Source organism: Oncorhynchus nerka, linkage group LG7 (genome assembly GCF_034236695.1).
Source record: "Oncorhynchus nerka isolate Pitt River linkage group LG7, Oner_Uvic_2.0, whole genome shotgun sequence".
Classification (NCBI taxonomy): domain Eukaryota; kingdom Metazoa; phylum Chordata; class Actinopteri; order Salmoniformes; family Salmonidae; genus Oncorhynchus; species Oncorhynchus nerka.
Genome location: NC_088402.1, coordinates 56,463,557 through 56,488,849, shown reverse-complemented (window position 1 = coordinate 56,488,849; position 25,293 = coordinate 56,463,557). Strand labels below are relative to the sequence as shown.

Below are 25,293 nucleotides of genomic sequence, written 5' to 3'. Positions count from 1 at the left end.
ACATAACCTCAGTTTTACACATCTACATGCATAAAACACACATTTTCTAATTATACACACTTTATCTAACGTGTTACTTGTGTTTACTTCAGCAGGAGCCTATGTCGGAGCAGAACTTCGATACCTACGTGGACACCTTGACCCATATGTTCTCCAATAAAGATTGCTACCAAAACCCGGAAAACCGCGCTCTGTTGGAGTCCATCAACCAAGCAGTAAAAGGCATCGAAGTATAGTCTCTCAAAGGGAAATGAAGAGGCTAAATGGAATATATGAAAGAGAGGGAAAAGAGGAACGAGAGCAGGGTGACATGGTGTGTGGGTATACAAAACCCAACAACTATACAAAACCCAACAACTATAAATAAATCCATTGCTTTTGGAATATACTGTAGACCTGATTTTTCTTGTATTTGTTTTGGAGAAAATGTGTCCATTTCACATTGCTCCCCCTCCCTGCTTGCATGAAGGTTATCAAGATCAATGGACACACTTGTGTATGGATGAGTACGGAAGTTTCAATTATGTCTTGAGTGTTCTTGAGTGCATTGGAGTAAAACTGTGTTGGTGTGGGTGTTTAGGAACGTTTTGAGGGGTATAATAAAAAAGCCACTTTAATGGTTCAGAACGGACTAAGAATGCAGTATACTGGCTCCAATACCCCATCATACAATATTCTCCTAAATAGTGTACATGTATTCCAACCCCATTGAGTAATGTTGATAGTATTTATGAGCGTAGATGTTGCACTTCCAGGGGATAGTTTTTAGTTTCATTACTATTGTTGTGTATGAATTTGAGTCTTAAAAATGTCTGTTTAATGTATTATTTATTCATGTTGTGTTAATTTAGCTTATTTATTCAGCATTTATTTATTGGCCTATTTATTTATTTTTACAAAACAAAATTATACTGAAGACATTTTTAAACAGCGATTGAGAGGAGTTTTCCTCTGCACTGTTGAAAAATAGAAATATTTTAAAATATCAACTATAAATTGTTTTATATATCTTATTATTTATTTGAAATACTGGGATCTTTTTTAAGTGCAAATATTTTATAACCGACAAGTTTTGATAATTTTTTAAAGATTTTTCTTTTGTTTATATTATTTATTTTATTCCATAAAGTATTTTGAGACACCTTGCAATGAACTGGGAGAAATGTGTATGTATTTAATATTTATTTGATAATGAAGAACAAAGTGAATGGAGATGTTGGTGTATATTTATTTTGTATTGTCTATGTGTTAGTGATGATGGCTGTGTATGGATTAGTCTTTGCCCATATGTTGATATTGAAATAAAGAAAACCTGTGCTAATATAACTAAGCATCATGGAATATGTCACAATGAATTATGATTGTGAGTAATGATTGTAAAAGTGTATATGAATATTGTTTATGGCTACAGATATTTTGTGGAATGGTTGTGGGATACAACAATTGAAAGGATGAGGACTGAGCCAGGTATACTACGCTGAACAAAAATATAAACCCAACATGCAACAATTTCAAAGATTTTACTGAGTTCCAGTTCATATAAGGAAAAAAGTCAATTGAAATAAATCCTGTGAATGTTGTCCAACTTCCAATCAGTGTTCCAAGTTTCTGGATATTGATGGGAACTGAAACATGCAGTCGGTCCAGAGTATCCCAAACATACTCAATGGGTGACATGTCTGGTGAGTATGAATGCCATTGAAGAACAGGGACATTTTTAGCCTCCAGGAATTGTGTACAGAACCTTATGACATGGGGCCGGGCATTATCATGCTGAAACATGAAGTGATGGGAGTGAACGAATGGCACTACAATGGGCCTCAGGATCTCGTCAAGGTATCTCTGTGCATTCAAATTGTCATCGGAAAACTGTCATTGTGTTCATTGTCTGTAGCTTATGCCTGCCCATACCATAACCCCACCACCACGGGGCACTCTGTTGACAATGTTGACATTAGCAAACCGCTTGCCCACACCACACCATACACACTGTCTGCCATCCCGGTACAGTTGAAAATGCAGTCCGGTCAAGACCCTGGTGAGGATGACAAGCACGCAGATGAGCTTCCCTGAGACAGTTTCTGCAGAAATTCTTTGGTTGTTTTATCAGCTGTCCGGGTGGCTGGTCTCAGACGATCCCGCAGGTGAAGAAGCCGGATGGAGAGGTCCTGGGCTGGCATGGTTACACGTGGTCTGTGGTTGTGAGGTCAATTGGACATACTGCCAAATTCTCTAAAACGACGTTGGAGGCAGCTTATGGTAGAGAAATGCACATTCAATTCTCTGGCAACAGCTCTGGTGGGCATTCTTGCAATCAGCGTGCCATCTGTGGCATTGTGTTGTGTGACAAAACTGCATATTTTATAGTGGCCTTTTATTGTCCCCGGCACAAGGTGCACCTGTGTAATGATTATGTTGTTTAATCAGCTTCTTGAAATGCCACACCTGGCAGATGGATGGATTATATTGGCAAAGGAGTGGTGTAAATAAATTTGTGCACAACATTTGAGAGAAATACGTTTTTTGTGCATAATAATTCTGTGCACAAAAAATACCCGTAAGACTTTAATGAGGGTCATATTAAGGCAATTTTGACCATAGTACAATGGTTACAGGAAAAACTAGTGGACTTTGTGATAGAGCAACCAAATTTCATAAACAGTTGGGGCATGTTTAAAGAGGTACTTTGGGCTATAGTGCCATCACAGATTATTTTCCATTACCCCCCTGGCAGCAATTTCTAATATGGGCACCAACCAACTGCATGGGGCCATATTTAACTAGATTCACTTGGCCATATCTTCATAAATAATTGCTACATACAGCCCAATGATGGCTTAACATTTTTGAAAGGAAAATGTAAAACAAAAAATATTAGAATGTCTGGAAAACACAATAAAATGGCCCAGAAATTACATAGCAATGTATTAAGTCTAGCAGAGAGACAGGTAACCCAATCAGCCTTTACACAAAGTAATCAAAAGTTTGAACAAAGATGTCTAGATATAGAACCATTGAGATTTAACCTATTATACTCATTGGTGTAGTGCTGTTTTTTAGGTACCGGAGGGCAATAAAAGAAAATGACGTCATAATTTCTCAATCAACGCTTGCACAGTAGTAGCCTGTTGAATAATATTACTTTAATATGCATAAAACACACCATCCAAATGCAACGCCTGCCTATACCTACACACGTTGACAATGTTTGTATATGTTTACTCTTAATAACTATTTATTCAAACTCTGTATTTAACAAGTTTACCAAGGTCTTAGTTTTGTCCTCACATGACTATGTGGAACTTTTTCACCCTGGAAGCTTTATCTGGACATAGATCTGCAGGACCTCTTCTGGCCATAAAAAAGAAAGCTAAGTAACATAATGCCTTCTCATTGCAGTAGCTGTACTCTTAATATACAGAAGAACTATCACCTTAAGGTAAGGATACCCAAGTTGCAAGCTCGGCTTCAGACGCAATCGTTAGTCAAAGGCAATTTAAATGTAGGAAAGAATGATACAGCGTCTGTGCCATCGGGAATACAGGTAGTAGTGTTAAACCCCTTACACAGTCTCCGCAGCCTGACAATTTTCTCATAACTTCTGGAAAGAAATGCTTTTGGCATGCTCAACCGGTGTCGCTCATTCAGCCAATAGAAACTGTCAAACGGTTTTCCTCACTAAGCAACGAGTTGTTGTCAGAGCCCGGGCTTTCTCAGGTCTCTCCTCCAACTGTTACGAGGTCTGAGCTGCCGAAGCCTCCCTCCATTAGCTCTGACAAATTAAAAACATGAGTCATTACCCTAAATATTAGACTTAAAAAGAATCATCCAGTGATCATACATTTTTTACCAGAGGGCAGGGCTATCGACGTAAAGAGTAATCTGAAGATCGTGCTGGCTGAGGCTAAAACTGGCTAGTGTAGATGGTATAGGGATATTGTTATCCACGTCTGCACCAACAATGTTAGGATGAAACAGTCATAGGTCACCAAGCGCAACATAACTTCAGAGTGTAACTTAGCGAGAAAGATGTGTTGGCATCGAGTGATTGCCTCTGGCCCCCTCCCAGTTAGGGGGAGTGATGAGCTCTACAGCAGACTTGCACAACTCAAATGCTGTTTTCAAAAAACTGTTTTCGGAATTTGTAGATAACTGGTCCTCTTTCTGGGACTCTCCCACAAACAGTACCAACACTGGCCTGCTGAGGAGTGACAGACTCCATCCAAGCTGGAGGGGTGCTCTCATCTTATCTATCAACATAGACAGGGCTTTAACTCCTCTAGCTCCACAATGAGATAGGGAGCGGGTCAGGCAGCAAGCTTTTAGCCAGCCTGCCAGCTTAGTGGAGTCTGCCACTAGCACTGTAAGTGTAGTCAGCTCAGCTTTCCCCATTGAGACCGTGTCTGTGCCACTATCTAGGTCGGGGAAAACTAAACATGTCGGTGTTCGCTTTTAGCAATCTGACTGGAATAAAGACCTCCTCCATTCCTGTTATTATTGAAAGAGATTGTGATAATATCTCACATCACAAAATAGGACTACTTAATGTTAGATCCATCACTTCCAAGACAGTCATACTCAATGAACTAATCACTGATCAATAACTTGATGTGTTTGGCCTGGCTGAAACATGGCTCAAGCAACCTCCCTGACCAAGGCCCTTCTCCCCCAATTGCGCAATTAGGCCGGGCAGCCAGCTCTAGGAAGAGCCTTGGTGGTTCTAAACTTCTTCCATTTAAGAATGATGGAAGCCACTGTGTTCTTGGGGACCTTCAATGCTGAAGAAATGTTTGGGTAACCTTCCCCAGATCTGTGCCTCGACACAATACTGTCTCGGAGCTCTATGGACAATTCCTTCGAACTCATGGCTTGGTTTTTGCTCTGACATGCAGTCAACTGTGGGACCTTATATAGGCAGGTGTTTGCCTTTCCAACTCATGTCCAATCAATTCAATTTACCACAGGTAGACTAATCAAGTTGTAGAAACATCTCAAGGATGATCAATGGAAACCGGATGCACATGAGCTCAATTTCGAGTCTCATAGCAAAGAGTCTGAATATTTATGTAAATAAGGTATTTCTGTTTTTTGTATTTATTTCCGAATAAGATGGACCACCATCTTACTATGTTTGCAATTGCAACAAATAATCTGCTCAGATCCCAACCAAGGATTATTAAACGCTGCGCTATAAACTCTCAGACAACCCAAAGATTCCTAGATGCCCTTCCAGACTCCCTCCGCCTACCCAAGGACGTCGGAGTACAAAAATCTGTTAACCACCTAACAGAGAATCTAAATGTATAATTTGCACCTCTAAAAACAAAAACAAAACATTTGTCACAAGAAATTAGCTCTGGTATACAGAAAATACTCGAACCCTGAAGCAAGCTTCCAAAGAATTGCGCTCCACCAAACTGAAAGTTTTCCGACTAGCTTGGAAAGACAGTACCATGCAATATCGAAGAGCCCTCAATACTGCTCGATCTGCCTACTTTTCAACCTAATTGAGGAGAATAAAAACTATTCAAAATGTATTTTTGATACTGTCGCAAAGCTAATTAAAATGCAGCATTTCTGCCCAGGCTCTGTCGTAACCGGCCGCGACCGGGAGGTCCGTGGGGCGACGCACAATTGGCCTAGCGTCGTCCGGGTTAGGGAGGGTTTGGCCGGTAGGGATATCCTTGTCTCATCGCACACCAGCGACTCCTGTGGCGGGCCGGGCGCAGTGCACGCTAACCAAGGTTGCCAGGTGCAAGGTGTTTCCTCCGACACATTGGTGCGGCTGGCTTCCGGGTTGGATGCGCGCTGTGTTAAGAAGCAGTGCGGCTTGGTTGGGTTGTAAATCGGAGGACGCATGACTTTCAACCTTTGTCTCTCCCGAGCCCGTACGGGAGTTGTAGCAATGAGACAAGATAGTAGCTACTAGAAATTGGATACCACAAAATTGGGGAGAAAAAGGGGGTACAATTCAACAACAACAAAAAAGCAGCATTCCCCAAGAGAGGATGGCCTTCAGTTCAGCTGTGATGAATTCATTAACTTCTTCGTCTTCACGAAAATATCATGATCATTAGAAAGCAAATTACGGACTCCTCTTTGCGTATTTCTCCAAAACTCAGTTGTCCTGATTGCACAGAACATCCAGAACATAGGATCAATGGAGACACTCAAGTTTTTTAATCATGTATCTCTCAACACATTCACAAAAATAGTCATGGCCTTTAAACCTTCCAGCAACCGACTGGACACTATTCCAACTATTCTACTGAAAGAGCTACTTCCTGTGCTTGGCCCTCCTATGTGGAAGATAATAAACGGCTCCCTATCCTCCGGATGTGGACAAACTCACTAAAAGTGGCAGTAATATAGCCTCTCCTGAAAAAGCCAAACCTTGACAAGAAAATCTAAAAAACTATTGCCCAATATCGAATCTCCAATTAATAAAAAATAATAATAACATGAAAACGCTATTGAGCAGCAACTGATTGTCTTCCTGAGAACAAATAATGTATATGAAACGCTCCCGTCTGGTTTTAAACCCGATCATAGTACTGAGACTGCACCCCTGAAGGTGGTAAATTATCTTTTAATGGCGTCAGACCAAGACTCTGCATCTGTACCCGTGCTCTTGGACCTTAGTGCCGCTTTTGGCACTATCGATCACCACATTCTTTTGGAGAGATTGGAAACCCTAAATTGGTCTACACGGACAAGTTCTTGCTTGGTTTAGATCTTATCAGTTGTAAAATTCCAAAGACTAGTGACATCCAGTGGAAGCGGTAGGAACTGAAAACAAGTTCCTAAGAAATATCGTTTCCCAATGAGAACTCACTGAACAGACAGAGACCTCGAAAAAAGAAAATTCTGAACGGTTAGTCCTTGGGGTTTTGCCTGCTACATAAGTTCTGTTATACTCACAGACATGATTCAAACAGTTTTAGAAACTTCAGAGTGTTTTCTATCCAAATATACTAATACTATGCATATCTTATATTCTTGGCATGAGTAGCGGGAAGTTGAAATTGGGCACGCTATTTATCCAAAAGTGAAAATGCTGCCCCCTATACCTTAAGAAGTTAACTTGGCTTTCGAAGACTTTAGATAGGCAGGGCAGGATGGATATAGGTCTGTAACAGTTTGGGTCTAGGGTGTCACCCCTTTGAAGAGGGGGACGACCGCGGCAGCTTTCCAATCTTTAGGGATCTCGGATGATACGAAAGAGAGGTTGAACAGGCTGGTAATAGGGGTTGCAACAATGGCGGCGGATAGTTTTAGAAAGAGAGGGTTCAGATTGTCTAGCCCAGCTGATTTGTACTGGTCCAGGTTTTGCAGCTCTTTCAGAACATCTGTCTGGATATGGGTGAAGGAGAAGCTGGGGAGGCTTGGGGGGGGGGGGGGGGTTGGTTCCTGACTTCCCTGAACAGTTGCATATCGGGGGGACTGTTCGATGCTATAGCAGTCCGCCACATGATGTTTTTGTGCTGGTCAAGGGCAGTCAGGTCTGGAGTGAACCAAGGGCTATATCTGTTCTTAGTTCTGCATTTTTTGAACGGGGAATGCTTATCTAAGATGGTGAGGAAATTACTTTTAAAGAATGACAAGGCATCCTCGACTGGCGGGATGAGGTCAATATCCTTCTATTAGAAAGGCCTGCTCGCAGATGTGAGTAAAACAAACTTAGAGGAGGCTTCTGATGTTGACATGCATGAAACCAAGGTTTTTTCGATCACAGAAGTCAACAAATGAGGGTGCCTGGGGACACGCGGGCCTGGGTTTACCTCCACATCACCCGAGGAACAGAGGAGGAGTAGGATGAGGGTATGGCTAAAGGCTATCAAAACTGATCGCCTAGAGCGTTGGGGACAAAGAATAAAAGGGGCAGATTTCTGGGCATGGTAGAATAGATTCAGGGCATAATGTGCAGACGGGTATGGTGGGGTGCGGGTACAGCGGGGGTAAGCCCAGGCACTGAGTGATGATAAGAGAGGTTGTAGCTCTGGATAAGCTGGTTATAATGGGTGAGGTCACCACATGTGTGGGAGGTGGGACAAAGGAGGTATAATGAGTGGAACTAGGGGCTCCATTGTAAACTAAAACAATGATGACTAACCTAAACAACAGTATACAAGGCATATTGACATATTTACATTTACATTTACATTTAAGTAATTTAGCAGACGCTCTTATCCAGAGCGACTTACAAATTGGTGCGTTCACCTTAAGACATCCAGTGGAACAGCCACTTTACAATAGTGCATCTAAATCTTTTAAGGGGGGTGAGAAGGATTACTTTATCCTATCCTAGGTATTCCTGAAAGAGGTGGGGTTTCAGGTGTCTCCGGAAGGTGGTGATTGACTCCGCTGTCCTGGCGTCGTGAGGGAGTTTGTTCCACCATTGGGGGACCAGAGCAGCGAACAGTTTTGACTGGGCTGCGCGGGAACTGTACTTCCTCAGTGGTAGGGAGGCGAGCAGGCCAGAGGTGGATGAACGCAGTGCCCTTGTTTGGGTGTAGGGCCTGATCAGAGCCTGGAGGTACTGAGGTGCCGTTCCCCTCACAGCTCCGCAGGCAAGCACCATGGTCTTGTAGCGGATGCGAGCTTCAACTGGAAGCCAGTGGAGAGAGCGGAGGAGCGGGGTGACGTGAGAGAACTTGGGAAGGTTGAACACCAGACGGGCTGCGGCGTTCTGGATGAGTTGTAGGGGTTTAATGGCACAGGCAGGGAGCCCAGCCAACAGCGAGTTGCAGTAATCCAGACGGGAGATGACAAGTGCCTGGATTAGGACCTGCGCTGCTTCCTGTGTGAGGCAGGGTCGTACTCTGCGGATGTTGTAGAGCATGAACCTACAAGAACGGGCCACCGCCTTGATGTTAGTTGAGAACGACAGGGTGTTGTCCAGGATCACGCCAAGGTTCTTAGCGCTCTGGGAGGAGGACACAATGGAGTTGTCAACCGTGATGGCGAGATCATGGAACGGGCAGTCCTTCCCGGGAGGAAAAGCAGCTCCGTCTTGCCGAGGTTCAGCTTGAGGTGGTGATCCGTCATCCACACTGATATGTCTGCCAGACATGCAGAGATGCGATTCGCCACCTGGTCATCAGAAGGGGGAAAGGAGAAGATTAATTGTGTGTCGTCTGCATAGCAATGATAGGAGAGACCATGTGAGGTTATGACAGAGCCAAGTGACTTGGTGTATAGCGAGAATAGGAGAGGGCCTAGAACAGAGCCCTGGGGGACACCAGTGGTGAGAGCACGTGGTGTGGAGACGGATTCTCGCCACGCCACCTGGTAGGAGCGACCTGTCAGGTAGGACGCAATCAAGCGTGGGCCGCGCCGGAGATGCCCAACTCGGAGAGGGTGGAGAGGAGGATCTGATGGTTCACAGTATCGAAGGCAGCCGATAGGTCTAGAAGGATGAGAGCAGAGGAGAGAGAGTTAGCTTTAGCAGTGCGGAGGGCCTCCGTGATACAGAGAAGAGCAGTCTCAGTTGAATGACTAGTCTTGAAACCTGACTGATTTGGATCAAGAAGGTCATTCTGAGAGAGATAGCGGGAGAGCTGGCCAAGGACGGCACGTTCAAGAGTTTTGGAGAGAAAAGAAAGAAGGGATACTGGTCTGTAGTTGTTGACATCGGAGGGATCGAGTGTAGGTTTTTTCAGAAGGGGTGCAACTCTCGCTCTCTTGAAGACAGAAGGGACGTAGCCAGCGGTCAGGGACGAGTTGATGAGCGAGGTGAGGTAAGGGAGAAGGTCTCCGGAAATGGTCTGGAGAAGAGAGGAGGGAATAGGGTCAAGCGGGCAGGTTGTTGGGCGGCCGGCCGTCACAAGACGCGAGATTTCATCTGGAGAGAGAGGGGAGAAAGAGGTCAGAGCACAGGGTAGGGCAGTGTGAGCAGAACCAGCGGTGTCGTTTGACTTAGCAAACGAGGATCGGATGTCGTCGACCTTCTTTTCAAAATGGTTGACGAAGTCATCTGCAGAGAGGGAGGAGGGGGGGAGGAGGATTCAGGAGGGAGGAGAAGGTGGCAAAGAGCTTCCTAGGGTTAGAGGCAGATGCTTGGACTTTAGAGTGGTAGAAAGTGGCTTTAGCAGCAGAGACAGAAGAGGAAAATGTAGAGAGGAGGAGTGAAAGGATGCCAGGTCCGCAGGGAGGCGAGTTTTCCTCCATTTCCGCTCGGCTGCCCGGAGCCCTGTTCTGTGAGCTCGCAATGAGTCGTCGAGCCACGGAGCAGGAGGGGAGGACCGAGCCGGCCTGGAGGATAGGGGACATAGAGAATCAAGGGATGCAGAAAGGGAGGAGAGGAGGGTTGAGGAGGCAGAATCAGGAGAAAGGTTGGAGAAGGTTTGAGCAGAGGGAAGAGATGATAGGATGGAAGAGGAGAGAGTAGCGGGGGAGAGAGAGCGAAGATTGGGACGGCGCGATACCATCCGAGTAGGGGCAGTGTGGGAAGTATGAGAGAGACATACAGCGAGGCATAAAGTAATCACAGGTGTTGATTTGGAGAGCTAGCTAAGACAACATCAGCTAATCAGCTAAAACAACAGGTAAAATGGCGATGAATGGGCAGAGGGTCGGTTAACTACACACAGAGCCTGAATTTGCGGCTGGGGCCGGCAGATAAACAAACAATAAATAAATAAATAAACAGAATGGAGTACCGTGATTAATGGACAGTCCAGCGGGCATCAGCTATCATACGTTGAGAGGAAACTACTTCAAAAGGGAATCTTACTGGCTCAACACACTGTCTCCTCTCGGCCTTAATGAGGAGTTTGACTTTAAACTTTATAGTTCTAAAAATGTCCAAACTACTGTTCTTACCCTAAATGAACAGTGTATGTATATTACTTTAAATATTTCTCACATTCCTCATGTATGGTTATATATTTTCATATATTGAATGTTGATATTGTGAACAAATATTATATATTTTTTACCTCCTGTTTCAGGAAGTGATGTCACTGAGCACTGCTCCTATATATAGGACTTTCCACCCCCACCTGGGATATGGATGCCTGATGAAGACCTAAGGGTTGAATCGTTGTAACGATAAAATCACCTGGGAGCATGAGCAGCAGTGTCTGGCACTTTTGTTTTTCATGTATTTAAATCCTGTCAAGACTTTCCTCCATTTCTTTCCAGTTGTATGCATCCAAGTTAAAAGTATGTTTATTTCATATTTTCCATGTATTATTTAGTTGTCATAACATTAAGATGTCATGCAATGTCCTTATTTAAGGTATATTGGTTTAATAGATTCATCCTTATGATTGTTACCTTTTATTTATGCAACCTGCTTATAATGTCTCTCCTTTGTTGCAGAACCACACACAAATCCAACTTTACCATGTCCAACCACAAGCCCTCAATAAATATGTGAACTTTGGCACTGTCTCTGCTGTCTGCTTGCTCTCTGAACGGAGCCTAATTACCTATATTGTTTTAAAAAATATATTTTTCAGCAGCCATATTGGAAATGACCTCCAGGAGGGTAATGGACTAAATCTGTGATGGCACTATAGTCAAAAATACTTATTTAGACATGCCCTAGCTGTACGTTAAATTTGGAGGCTCTATCTCAAAGTCCACAATGTTTTCACGTAACTGCTGGACTATGATCAAAATAACCTCAATTGGACCCCCATTAAAGTCTTGAGTACTTTATGATCAGAATTATTGTCTATATTATCTGTAGGATTTAGTTAGTCGGTAGATAACATTACAAAGCCATTTTTACATTGTTTGGAATGATTTTACCCTATTTTCTTCTAATAGGAAATCCAGATGTCAGCAATTGACTGATAGGATTCCTAGGCTGCCTCCAACCTTTAAAATGTCCCTGAAGGTATCTACTATTAGTTTAGAAAGTTTGATACTTGCATCATAAAATGGAACAATTATTTCACCTGTGCGCTGGACTATACTATTACTACCACACTGTTAGAGTTTTGTTTACCATCAAAGAGTGGGTCCACCTGTCAAAATCTGGATAAACGTTCTGAAGTACATTCCATGATAATTTCACATGCAAATAGCAATTGATTTCTATGATATAGGCATAAGGGTTACAATTGGCATATTACAGGCATACAGCCCACATACTGTTTTATGTTTCATGTCAAACAAGTTCAAAAGATTTGGGGTGATATTTCAAAATTGCATTCAAAGCCTAATTTCTAAACTGAAATATACACCCCTTTTTTTGTTCCTTTTTTAAAACTATTTTTAAATAAGATCTCAGATTTCAATCTTCAATAGCTCTTAGGCAAAGCATGTCATGACTATGAAAATGAGATGTTCTGCATCAGGGGAGGATTGGATGCTTTGTGTAAGAGAAATCTGGAAAGTGTCTTACCCTAAATGAACAGTGTATGTATATTACTTTAAATATTTCTCACATTCCTCATGTATGGTTTGTGTAAGAGCTATTGAAGATTGAAAGCAAAAACATTAAAAAGCGCATTTTTGTCCATCCTCCCCAGATTCAGAATATATCATTTTCATAGTCATGGCAAGAGCTATTGAAGCCCCATTAAAAAGAAAATCACAATTTCAACAAGAACAAAAAATGTGGATTTTTGTCCAACCTGCTTTGCCTAAGAGCTATTGAAGATTGAATGCTAAAAAAAATACTAATACATACAAAATGTACAACAACAAAAAAACTGTGTATTTTTGTCCAACCTTCCCCTGATTCAGAATATATCATTTTAATAGTCAAGGCACACTTTGTGTAAGAGCTATTGATGATTGAAAGCAAAAAAAAAATAATAATAATAATACATAAATAAATAAATAAAAACTGTGGATTTTTGTACACCCTCCCCTGATTCAGAATGTATCATTATCATAGTCATGTCACTCTTTGTCTAACAGCTATTGGCTACACCGAATATCCAATTTAAAATAATTTTACCTAATTCATTTTCCATTGGAGATTTAACATTTCGGCCAATGCAAGACGAGTACAACTCTCCCTCTCCGCTGGGGAACTGACTGATCAGAGTTTGGTGTTTGTGTGACGTCAGTGTCAGCTGGTCAATGTTTACGTCCAGAATTGTGGCGACATCTATTGAATGTTTATGGGGGAAAACGAGAAGGTAACAACATCTTTTTTCGAAATACAGTTGACACTATAAAGCAGTGTCAATTAACCGTCACATCCATAAGGTAAAGACCGCTGCTTCGTATTTCTTATGGCGAGTGTCTTTTTCAGCTCCAGCCAGACAATAATTTATCTTCTCTCCTATGTACCCATGCAGAGCGCTTCGTTGACGACATCAACAGAGACAAAGGTGATGCATATTTATTTATATATCTCGCGTTGAAGCAGCAGTTCGATAACATGTTGTGTTTGGTTGTTAAATATCAAATTCCCAATGTCAAACTATTTGAAAGAAGATTAAGAAAAACACTATGAATGCGCAACAAATGCTTACCCAAATGTTGGCTGCAGTACTTTTGGTGATAATAAGAATATTTATGTAAACACATACTATTTTGTTATTCAGTGGCGCAGCTGTATTTTGTGTGTGCGTTCATTGGTGGGAAATATGCATCACTGAGAGGATTCGATTATCTGGTCCGGGCGCCCTGTTCATTGGGTGAAAGTAGTGGCATTTGTTTTGGAACCGGGCTGCCTCCTGGGTGTGAGCCAGGGACCTGGTCCAAAGCACACGGCGAATACGGCTCAAAACAAAAGCGATGTAATTAATCACGTTGAGTAACGACTAGGATTCTGTGTTCTCACATGCACAAATGATTGCTTTTGATATAAACGCCCTATCTGCCTTACAATGAAACTAGTTTGAAAATGCAAAGGTATATTATATGGCAAAGAGATGTATTTCTGGATGATACACCATGTTTTCTTGTTGCCAACATGACCGAACGTCAGAGATTATGCCGCGTTCATCTGCTAGTCAGAATTAGGAAAATATGAAATTTTCTATTTTCTAACGGGTTGTAGTTATACACGTGCCACGTTCAACTAATCAGCACATAGGACATTTCAGTTTTCTAGTACCGACTAGCAGATGAACGCGGTATTGATGTTCGACTTCAGATGGGCGCTCCTCCCTCAACGCTTTTGCCCGGCACATCACGGGACATAGACAGGTGGCCCACGGCTCAGCATAATCGAATCCGCCTACTCCTGTAGTTACAAAGAAGGCGTTTCCATCATCACTAGGATTATCGTGTGCTGTGGCAGTGACACCGCCCGGCTACTCGTGAAAGCAGAATACAATACGAGTTTATTTGACTGGTTTGTAATATAAGAACTTCAAAGGCCCGAAGAAAGAGGTTCTTAAACAGGCCTGTCTTTTACACACACCTTCAGACCCAAAATGACATGTTCAAAGTTCATCCTTTCTCCAAATAGAACTCATTCCAGGGTTTTTCATTATTTTTATTTTTTTTTTACAATTTTCTATTATAATAATGGTGAAGACAAACTATGAAATAACCAATATGGAATCACGTAGTAACCAAAAAGGTGTTAAACAAATCAAAATATATTTTATATTTGAGATTCTTCTAAGTAACCACCTGTTGCCTTGATGACAGCTTTGCACACACTTGGCATTCTCTCAACCAGCTTCATGAGGTAGTCACCTGGAATGCATTTCAATTAACAGGTGTGTCTTGTTAATTTGTGGAAGTTATTTACTTCTTAATGCATTTCAGCCAATCAGTTGTATTTTGACACGGTAGGGGTGGTATACAGAAGATAGTCCTATTTGGTAAAAGACCAAGTCCATATTACGGCAAGAACAGCTCAAAAGAGAAACGACAGTCCATTACTTTAAGACATGAAGGTCAGCCAATCTGGAAAGTGTCAAGAACTTTGAAAGTTTCTTCAAGTGCAGTCGCAAAAAGCATCAAGCACTGTGATGAAACTGGCTCTCATGAGGACCGCCACAGAAAAGGAAGACCCAGAGTTACCTCTGCTGCAGAGGATAAGTTCATTAGAGATACCAGCCTCATAATTTGCAGCCCAAATAAATACTTCAGAGTTCAAGTAACAGACACATCTCAACATCAACTGTTCATAGGAGACTGCGTGAATCACAGCATTCTGCAGCGATACGCCATCCCATCTGGTTTGGGCTTAGTGCGACTATTATTTGTTTTTCAACAGGACAATGACCCAAAACACATCTCAAGGCTGTGTCAGGGCTATTTGACCAATGAGAGGGATGGAGTGCTGCATCAGATGACCTGGCCTCCGCAATCACCTGACCTCAACCCAATTGAGATGATTTGGGATGAGTTGGACTGCAGAGTGAAGGAAAAGCAGCCAACAAGTGCTTAGCACATGTGGGAACTCCTTCAAGACTGTTGGAAAAGCATTCCAGGGGAAGCTGGTTGAGAGAATGCCAAAAGTGTGCAAAGCTGTCATCAAGGCACAGGGTGAAGAATCTAAAAATATATTTTGATTTACACTTTTTTTTATTCGTTACTACATGATTCCATATCTGTTATTACATAGTTCGTCTTCACTATTATTCTACAATGTAGAAAATAGTAAAAATAAAGAAAAACCCTTGAATGAGTAGGTGTGTCCAAACCTGACTGGTACTGTGTGTGTGTGTATTTACAATTTAATTGCACAATAAAAATCTACATGTAAAGTGTTACCAAGTAAAAGGTGCATTGTATCCCCAGAGGATCCAACAAGACTGAAATACTAAGCTTAGTTAATATCTAAGATCCCTCTCATCAATCATCTGTTGTGAAAGCCATTGTTTGCAACACGTTCTACTTTACCAGAGGGACATCAAGGAAACCTGAGAGAACACTTTCTCTTCCAATTGAGAAATCAAATTTTATTTGTCACATACACATGGTTAGCAGATGTTAATGCGAGTGTAGCGAAATGCTTGTGCTTCTAGTTCCGACCATGCAGTAATATCTAACAAGTAATCTAACCTAACAATTTCATAACAACTACCTTATACACACAAGTGTAAAGGAATTAATAAGAATATGTACATACAAATATATGAATGAGTGATGGCCGAACGACATAGGCAAGATGCAGTAGATGGTATAGAGTACAGTATATACAGTGGGGCAAAAAAGTATTTAGTCAGCCACCAATTGTGCAAGTTCTCCCAATTAAAAAGATGAGAGGCCTGTAATTTTCATCACTGTACATATGAGATGAGTAATTTAGGGTATGTAAACATTATATAAAGTGGCATTGTGGCTAGTGATACATTTATTACATTTATTGCATAAATTTGTCCATTATTAAAGTGGCTAGAGTTGAGTCAGTATGTTGACAGCAGCCACTCAATGTTCGTGATGGCTGCTTAACAGTCTTATGGCCTAGAGATAGAAGCTGTTTTTCAGTCTCTCAGTCCCCGCTTTGATGCACCTTTACTGACCTCGCCTTCTGGATGATAGTGGGGTGAACAGGCAGTGGCTCGGGGGGTTGTTGTCCTTGATGATCTTTTTGGCCTTCCTGTGACATCGGGTGGTGTAGGTGTCCTGGAGGGCAGGTAGTTTGCCCCCGATGATGCATTGTGCAGACCTCACTACACTCTGGAGAGTCTTACGTTTGTGGGCGGAGTAGTTGCCGTACCAGGCAGTGATACAGCCCGACAGCATACTCTTGATTGTGCATCTGTAAAAGTTTGAGTGTTTTTGGTGACAAGCCAAATTTCTTCAGCCTCCTGAGGGTGAAGAGGCTCTGCTGCGCCTTCTTCACCACGCTGTCTGTGTGGGTGGACCATTTCAGTTTGTCCGTGATGTGTACGCCGAGGAACTTAAAACGTTCCACCCTCTCCACTACTGTCCCATCTATGTGGATAGGGGGCTGCTCCCTCTGCTGTTTCCTGAAGTCCACGATCATCTCCTTTGTTTTGTTGACATGTGAGTGTGAGGTTATTTTCCTGACACCACACTCTGAGGGCCCTCACCCCCTCCCTGTTGGCCGTCTCGTCGTTGTTGGTCGTCAAGCCTACCACTGTAGTGTCATCTGCAAACTTGATGATTGAGTTGGAGGCGTGCATGGCCACGCGTCATGGGTAAACAGGGAGTACAGGAGAGGGCTGAGAACGCACCCTTGTGGGGCCCCAGTGTTGAGGATCAGCGCGGTGGAGATGTTGTAACCTACCCTTATCACCTGGGGGCGGCCCGTCAGGAAGTCCAGGATCCAGTTGCACAGGGCGGGGTCGAGACCGAAAACCCAATTAGCATTAATTGTGGAGAAGGTTAAAGAGTGGCCCACTGTGCTTTCACGTACCTCAGGTAATCCAATCAGGCTACACTGCAGTGTCTGAGACTGGATGTCACAGTTAATGATAGCTGCTTCACTTAGGTTGTTATTCACATCAAAAAACAAACAAATGTACTGTAACTTGTACATATACACTACCGTTCAAAAATTTGGGGTCACTTTGACATTTCCTTGTTTTTTGTCCATTTTTTTCCAATTAAAATAACATACAATTGATCAGAAATACAGTATAGACATTGTTAATGTTGTAAATTACTATTGTAGCTGGAAACGACAGATTAATTTAAATGTTTTATTATGGAATATCTACATAGGCGTACAGAGGCCCATTATCAGCAACCATCACTCCTGTGTTCCAATGGCACGTTGTGTTAGCTAATCCAAGTTTACCATTTTAATAGGCTAATTGAACATTAGAAAACCCTTTTGCAATTATGTTAGCACATGGCCAGAAACAAAGAACTTTCTTTTGAAACTCGTCAGTCTATTCATGTTCTGAGAAACTTAGGCTATTCCATGCGAGAAATTGCCAAGAAACTGAAGATCTCGTAAAACGCTGTGTACTACTCCCTTCACAGAACAGCACAAACTGGCTCTAACCAGAATAGAAAAAGAAGTGGGAGGCCCAGGTGCACAACTGAGCAAGAGGACAAGTACATTAGTGTGTAGTGTGAGAAACGGACGCCCCACAAGTCCTCAACTGGCAGCTTCATTAAATAGTACCCGCAAAACACCAGTCTCAACGTCAACAGTGAAGAGGCAACTCCGGGATGCTGACCTTCTAGGCAGAGTTGCAAAGAAAAAGCCATATCTCAGACTGGCCAATAAAAAATAAAATATTAAGATGGGCAAAATTACACAGACACTGGACAGAGGAACTCTGCCTAGAAGGCCAGCATCCCGGCGTCGCCTCTTCACTGTTGAATCTGGTGTTTTGCGGGTACTATTTTAATGAAAAAAATAATGATTTTTTTCACCTAGTTGGCTCGGGCATTCGAACCAGTGCCATGTGATAACCTTCCAGAAGGACAACCATATCTCTGCAGCACTCCACCAATCAGGCCTTTATGGTTAAGTGGCCAGACGGAAGCCACTCCTCAGTAAAAGGCACATGACAGCCCGCTTGGAGTATGCCAAGAGGCACCTAAAGGACTCTCAGACCATGAGAAACAAGATTCTCTGGTCTGATGAAAACAAGATTGAACTGTCATGTCTAGAAGAAACCTGGCACCATCCCTACGGTGAAGCATGGCGGTGGCAGCATCATGCTGTGGGGATGTTTGCGCTCAGGACCTCAGACTCTCTTGAGAGACCTGAAAATAGATGTCTAGCAATGCTCCCCATCCAACCTGACAGAGCTTGAGAGGATCTGCAGAGAAGAATGGGAGAAACTCCCCAAATACCAGTGTGCCAAGCTTATAGTGTCATATCTCAGACTCAAGCCTGAAATTGCTGCCAAAGGTGCTTCAAAAAAGTAGAGAGGAAAGGCTCGGATTACTTATGTAAATGTAATATTCGTTTTAAAAAATAAATTAGCAAACATTTGTAAACCTATTTAGTATACGGCTGTAACGTAACAATGTGAAAAGTCAAGGGGAGTGAGTACTTTCTGAATGCACTGTAAATTATGAACGTCCTATGTCAAGTATGACTTTTTACAGATATAAATTGGATCGTGTCCTGTTCGCACAGTTGAATAAATAGTACATACGGTAATAGAACAGCAGTGTTGACTGTGTGAGTATGTGTGTGTTTATGTGTAAGGGTTGTATGTGTATGAGAGTCAGTGCCTATAGTCTGTAAAGTGTGGATAGTCTCTGAGGTACAAATAATCTCTCAGGAGCAGGTCTGAGCAGGTAGACAGCAAGGGGTAGCTGTTCAGCAGTCTGATTGTCTGGTGGTTGAAGCTGTCTCGGGAGCCTTTTGCCCTGAGACCCGATGTTCTGATACCGTTTGCAAGATGGTAACAGTGAACAGTCTTTGTGGAGATGAGGGGGATGAATCCATCTGAATCAATTGATCAATATTTTTAGACATCTTTTTGTCTGACTCTGTCCTCATCTTTCTCTCAGCGAGTCTGTGAGGATGGGAGGAGCTGTGAGTGCGGGGGAGGATAACGATGAGTTGATTGACAACCTGAAGGAGGCTCAGTACATCCGCTCGGACTTGGTGGAGCAGGCCTTTAGGGCCATCGACAGGGCCGACTACTACCTGGAAGAGTTCAGAGACAGTGCCTACAAGGACCTGGCCTGGAGGCACGGCAACATCCACCTCTCAGCACCCTGCATCTACTCCGAGGTGATGGAGGCCTTGGATCTCCAGCCTGGCCTGTCCTTCCTTAATCTGGGAAGTGGTACGGGCTACCTCAGCACTATGGTGGGACTCATACTGGGTGAGTCAGGATGGCACAAACCTCACCTGGCCAGGTGAAACAAAATAAAGCAATTATAAGGGCAAGAATGGCTTAAAAATCATTTTTACCATTGCTTTACATAAGAAAATGGAAAATAAGATGGAAAGTGCAAATGTACTCACACCTTGTTTCTCCCCTTTACTGTAGGTCCATTTGGAGTGAACCATGGGGTGGAGCTGCACCAAGATGTCATTGAGTATGCATACCAGAAACTGGAGTTTTTCATCAAGACCAGCGACAGCTTCGACAGGTAGGAGTTTCATGATGAAAATGACAATGTAGGAATTATAACCAGAGTTATGAGCTATCAGGAGAATCCAGTTAATTGTCATTATACCAGAGTTATATGAGCTATCAAGATAATTCAGTTAAATGGCTATAACTCTGGTATATCAGGATAATCCAGTTAAATGGCATTATACCAGAGTTATAGAAGCTATCAAGAGGATCCAGTTAAACAGAATTATTCTGTAACAAGCTAGTAAGATAACATACTGCAGTTATGGTGGGTAGGCTGATTCTCTGAGGAAACTGTGTCGGGAGTGCTACAGGTATCCAAGGAACATCAGACGTGGCTCTGGAATGGGGGAATCATAGGGGGTGTGTGTGTGTGTGTGTGTAGGTTTGAGTTCTGTGAGCCCTGCTTCGTGATGGGGAACTGTCTGGAGATAGCCCCAGAGAGTGGTCCGTATGACCGGGTGTATTGTGGAGCTGGGGTGCAGCGGGAGCAGGAAGACTACATGAAGAACCTGCTCAAAGTGGAGGGAATCCTAGTGCTGCCATTGGAGGAGAAGGTCAGCGCTCGCACATGCACACCCCCAGTGGTGGCTGCTGAGGGAAGGACGGCTCTTAATAATGTCTGGAATGGAGCCAATAAAATGGTATCCAACACGTGGAACTCCACTCCAGCCATTACCACGAGCCCGTCCTCTCCAGTTAAGGTGCCACCAACCTCCTGTGACCCAGGCACAGACACAAAATGTGAAGTGAAACAGAATGGCGAGCGTAGCAATCAGGATGGTTTCACAAGGCTAAATTGTGACTGTAAAGACATGGCCACTTTTAAAACCAGAATAAATTTAGATAAACTCACCTCTTAACACAGTGCTATTTCTAGCATTTTGATATATTCTGGTGTCTTGTGGTGTCATCTTCCCTGTTATACATCTTCTCTGTTGTAGACTTTGTTGTCTCATCTTTCTTGGTCTCGCTCCTAGAAATGGTTTGTATACCTTCTATACACATTTTGATACTTGTTTCCTTTGTGTGTAGCTAATGCTCTGTGCTCCACTTGTTTAGAGAAAGATCTGTATATGAATACATATTTCTTAACACTGCTTACTACAAAAAAATCTCCAGTACACAAACACATTATTGCCCTTCCTCTCTCCTTAGTTGACCAAGATCACTCGAACAGGCTACAACAGCTGGGAGACCAAAAACATCATTGCCGTGTCCTTTGCCCCACTGGTGTTGCCCAAACACAGAGATAACAGTAAACCCAAAGCAGTGCCTTTACGTAAGTACTGTACTAGCACATCTGTCATATGATTGTCTATGTAACAGAGGTCGTTTTCCAAGTGAGCCTTTGTGTGATGAGTAACCATATCGGAGATCTGGGCCGGTATTCACAAAGCATCTCAGAGTAGGTGCTTATCTAGGATAAATGTAGCCTTTTAGATTATAATAAATGAATGACAGGGGGGGGGGGGGGCTGATTCTAGATCAGCTATCCTACTCTGAGGCTTTGTGAAAACAGGCCCTGGAGACTCAGAACCACGGGGGGGAGGTGACAGTTGTTGAACACTATGTTGTCTCAAATGCATGTTGGACTAGTTACAAAATGGGAAGGCAGAACTTCCATCACTTACTATGTGGGAGTGTGTGAAATGGTTTCCTCTTGTCATTTGTCTGTACCTCCTCAGCGACCATGTTTGAGGTGCGGACTCTGCAGGACTTGGCTCGCATCTTTATCCGTCTGACGTTAAAGAAGACAGTGGTGGGGCCAGGGCCCTTGCCCAGGGGGTTGGCCCACAACGGGGAGCGACTCCGGCAGGCCCAACACTGTGGCTCCACCCTGCTCTCCAACCGCTACGTATTCATGAGCCGCCTCATCCCAGGGCCGATGGACGACGACAACAACCGCTCAGACGCAGAAGAAGAAGGAACTGCAGGATTCGAGGAGAGCCTGAGGAAGAGGAGGAGCAGGAGGAAGAGGGGGAGGAGAGTAGGGAGGGCGGTGCCCTTCTACATGAGGCTCCAGTGAACCTGCTCAGAGAAAGGATCCTGAGCCTGCCGCTCCCTGAGCCTCTGAAGATGTACATGCTCCACTACAGAGAGAAGTAGGGAGGTACAGGAGACAAGAACCTGTGCTCCCATTTTCTAACTTGTTCCCATCCCTATGCTCTTGATTCCCCTTTCTGGATACAAAAGTAATTAATGTGTAAGAAATAGGCTGATCACTCCACAGGAATGGCTAAAATGAGTTCCCATCTGAATTCAAAATGTAAGCCCTAGAAACTTCATGTTGAAGTGAATAACTAGAAGAATTGGATAAGTAGAAGCAATATGGTAATAGCTCCATCTCCCCCTTCCCCGATAGCCCAGGTACGCCTATCTAATCTACAGAGGTGCCTGAGGGGTAGAGGTCGAGGTTGGAAAAACAAGGATTTAGAGATTGGGAGCATCCTTAGGGTCACCCCTACCCCTAGAAGCCCTCACCACCACCACCAGCCCCCTAGGACTATTCCAACAACCCCTCTGAACACTAGAAAACTAGTCTCATCCCACTCAATGCCCCACCCATGAACTTTATCTCCCCCTCTTTTGGGGTATCTTGTCTTGCGCCTGACACTGGCACCCAGTCTCGAAGACCTTCTTTCCTCCCTCTTTGAATTTTGTAAATGTGATTTTTCTGAGAATGATGATTTTGACTGTGACCGAACAATTCAGGGGAGCTTTTGAGATCAACTTACAAGAACTGAAAGCCCCAAATGGTGTGGAAACATTTGCTCATTCTGTGTTCACATCTGTAAGATCTTCTCTGCATTGAATATACTTGTTGAGAGCAGGGGTGACAAATAAAAGTAATTTAACTGAAGAGACAATTTCTGTTAAGGCAAATGTCAAGAGGGCTACAGGCATGAAAAAAGTATATTAACACATTTTTACACGGTATAGCAAAGAAATTACCACATTGTCAAACAGCATTACCCGAAATTCACTCTCGTTTTGTGAATTTCTTCAACATCAAATAATGGGAGACTGCAAATGCCTTTGGACCGTAGAACACCTTTGGATTAGGGGTAGAAAGTGAGTGTGGGAAAGCAATTTACTATTAGGTTCTCAAAGCAGATCTGTAATTAAAGCAGTAAATAATGTACAGTGAGGTCCAAAGGTATTTGGACAGTGATACATTATTTTGCCTCTGTACTCCAGCACTTTGTATTTCAAATTTTACATATGTGTATATATATATATATATATATATATACATATACACACAAAAGTATGTGGACGAGCGGGCCCGCCGAGTACTGAAACACGTAGCGTGTAAAAATCTTCTCCCCGGTTACAACACTCACTACGGAGTTCCAAACTGCCTCAGGAAACAACGTCAGCACAATAACTGTTCGTCGGGAGCTTCATGAAATAGGTTTCCATGGCTGAGCAGCCGCACACAAGCCTAAGCTAACCATGTGCAATCAAGCATCGGCAGGAGTGGTGTGAAGCTCGCCGCCATTGGACTCTGGAGCAGTGGAACGCGTTCTCTGAAGTGATGCATCACACTTCACCATCTGGCAGTCCAACTGACAAATCTGGGTTGGAAAATGCCAGGAGAACGCTAGCTGCCCCAATGCATAGTGCCAACTGTAAAGTTTGGTGGAGGAGGAATAATAGTCCTCGGCTGTTTTTCATGGTTCGGGCTAAGCCCTTTAAGTTCCAATTAAGGGAAATCTTAACGCTAGAGCATACAATTACATTCTAGATGATTCTGTGCTTCCAACTTTGTGGCAACAGTTTGGGGAAGGCCCTTTCCTGTTCCAGAATGATAATGCCCTCGTGCACAAAGTGAGATCCATACAGAATTGGTTTGTTGAGATCGATGTGGCAGAGCCCTGACAACCCCAATGAACACCTTTGGGATACATTGAAACGCCGACTGCGAGCCAGCCTTAATCACCCAACCTCATGTTTTTGTGGCTGAATGGAAGCAAGTCCCCGCAGCAACGTTCCAACATCTAGTAGAAATCCTTCCCAGAAGAGTGGAGGCTGTTATAGCAGCAAAAGGGGATCAACTCCACATTAATGCCCATGCTTTTGGATGAGATGTTCGACAAGCAGGTGTACACATGCTTTTGGTTATGTAGTGTACATTGAGGTTAAGGTGCGGGGCTGTTGGCTTTAATTTGAAAGTATTTTCATCCATATCGGGTGAACGGTTGAAATTAAAATACTTTTTGTACATAGTCCCCACCCATTTTAGAGAACCAAAAGTATTAGGACTTGTGTACTAAACAGTCAAAAGTTTAGTATTTGGTCCTATATTCCTAGCACGCAATGATTACATCAAGCTGTGACTCTACAAACTTGTTGGCTGCATTTGCAGTGTTTTGGTTGTTTCAGTTTATTTTGTGCCCAATAGAAATTCATGGTAAATAATGTATTGTCATTTGAGTCACTTAGAGTAAAGAATATAATATTTTCCTGAACCCTTCTACATTGTGCATGCGACCATTGATTACAGATAATCCTGAATAGAGTCGTGAATAATGAGTGAGAAAGTTAGTGGCACAGAACACAACCCCAAGACATGATGACCCCTCGCTATTTCTAATAACAGGAGAGGTTGGCATTTTTTGTGGGCTTACAATATTTATGCCTCATTCATGGGCACAAAATGTGAAACCAAAAAAAGTGCAAATGATTCCAGAAAGTTCAGTCACAAGCCTGATATCATTGCGTGGAATATGGGACTAAACATTTGACTACTTCAATGAGTGAATTTTCCATGTCTGGTCCCATAAAATGGGGGGCAGAGGGAAACGGAAGTACAAAAAGTCCTGTTATTTCCAAACGGTTCACCCGACATGGATGAAATTACCCTCAAATTAAAGCTGGCAGTCGGCACTTGAACCTCAGTCATTGTATACTTTTAGTACAGAGCCAAAACAACATGTCACTGTCCAAATACATTTGGACCTCACTGTGTGTATCCACCTGTGAAGGAATTTAAGCACTTATTTGTCTACATTGGAACCAGTGTGATGGACTGTGTTGTGTTATGCTCCGATGCTGTTGAGGTATATATAAAAAAAAAAAAATTGAAATGTTTTGTCTGATGTTCTCAGTGCCAAACTTATCCAGCACTTGACGGTCCAAATGTGTCTTACTGTTCAGTTCTACATGTCAAATTGTTAATCGAATAAATCATGTGTATTTAGAATAAATATCTACGTGTGAGTTGTGAGTCTAAGTTGAACTATACTGCCAGAAAATCCAAAATGAGTGTCATTGCTTAACACCAGACTGCTCAATCTTAGTTATTCATTTTGAATACTGTGCTTAGCTGCAGAGTACAGACTCGATTTTGTGCAGGGAAAAATGGAATGAAAGCACTTACAAAAAA

The 25,293-nt window shown here is 42.9% G+C and overlaps 1 protein-coding gene and 1 pseudogene across 2 annotated transcripts in view; both read left to right on the top strand.

Moving 5' to 3' along the window:
* LOC115132020 (myelin transcription factor 1-like) overlaps nucleotides 1-1,320 on the top strand; it is a 31,288-nt gene extending 29,968 nt beyond the window's left edge. For both annotated transcript variants that reach the window (XM_029664192.2, XM_029664190.2), the window contains exon 23: nucleotides 93-1,320. In XM_029664192.2, the coding sequence (XP_029520052.1) occupies nucleotides 93-236 (144 nt within the window). In that variant the 3' untranslated portion in view covers nucleotides 237-1,320. The remainder of the gene's footprint in view (nucleotides 1-92) is intronic.
* An 11,793-nt stretch (nucleotides 1,321-13,113) lies between these two features.
* Nucleotides 13,114-25,127, top strand: LOC115132019 (protein-L-isoaspartate O-methyltransferase domain-containing protein 2-like; annotated as a pseudogene).
* The last annotated feature ends 166 nt before the right edge of the window (nucleotides 25,128-25,293 follow it).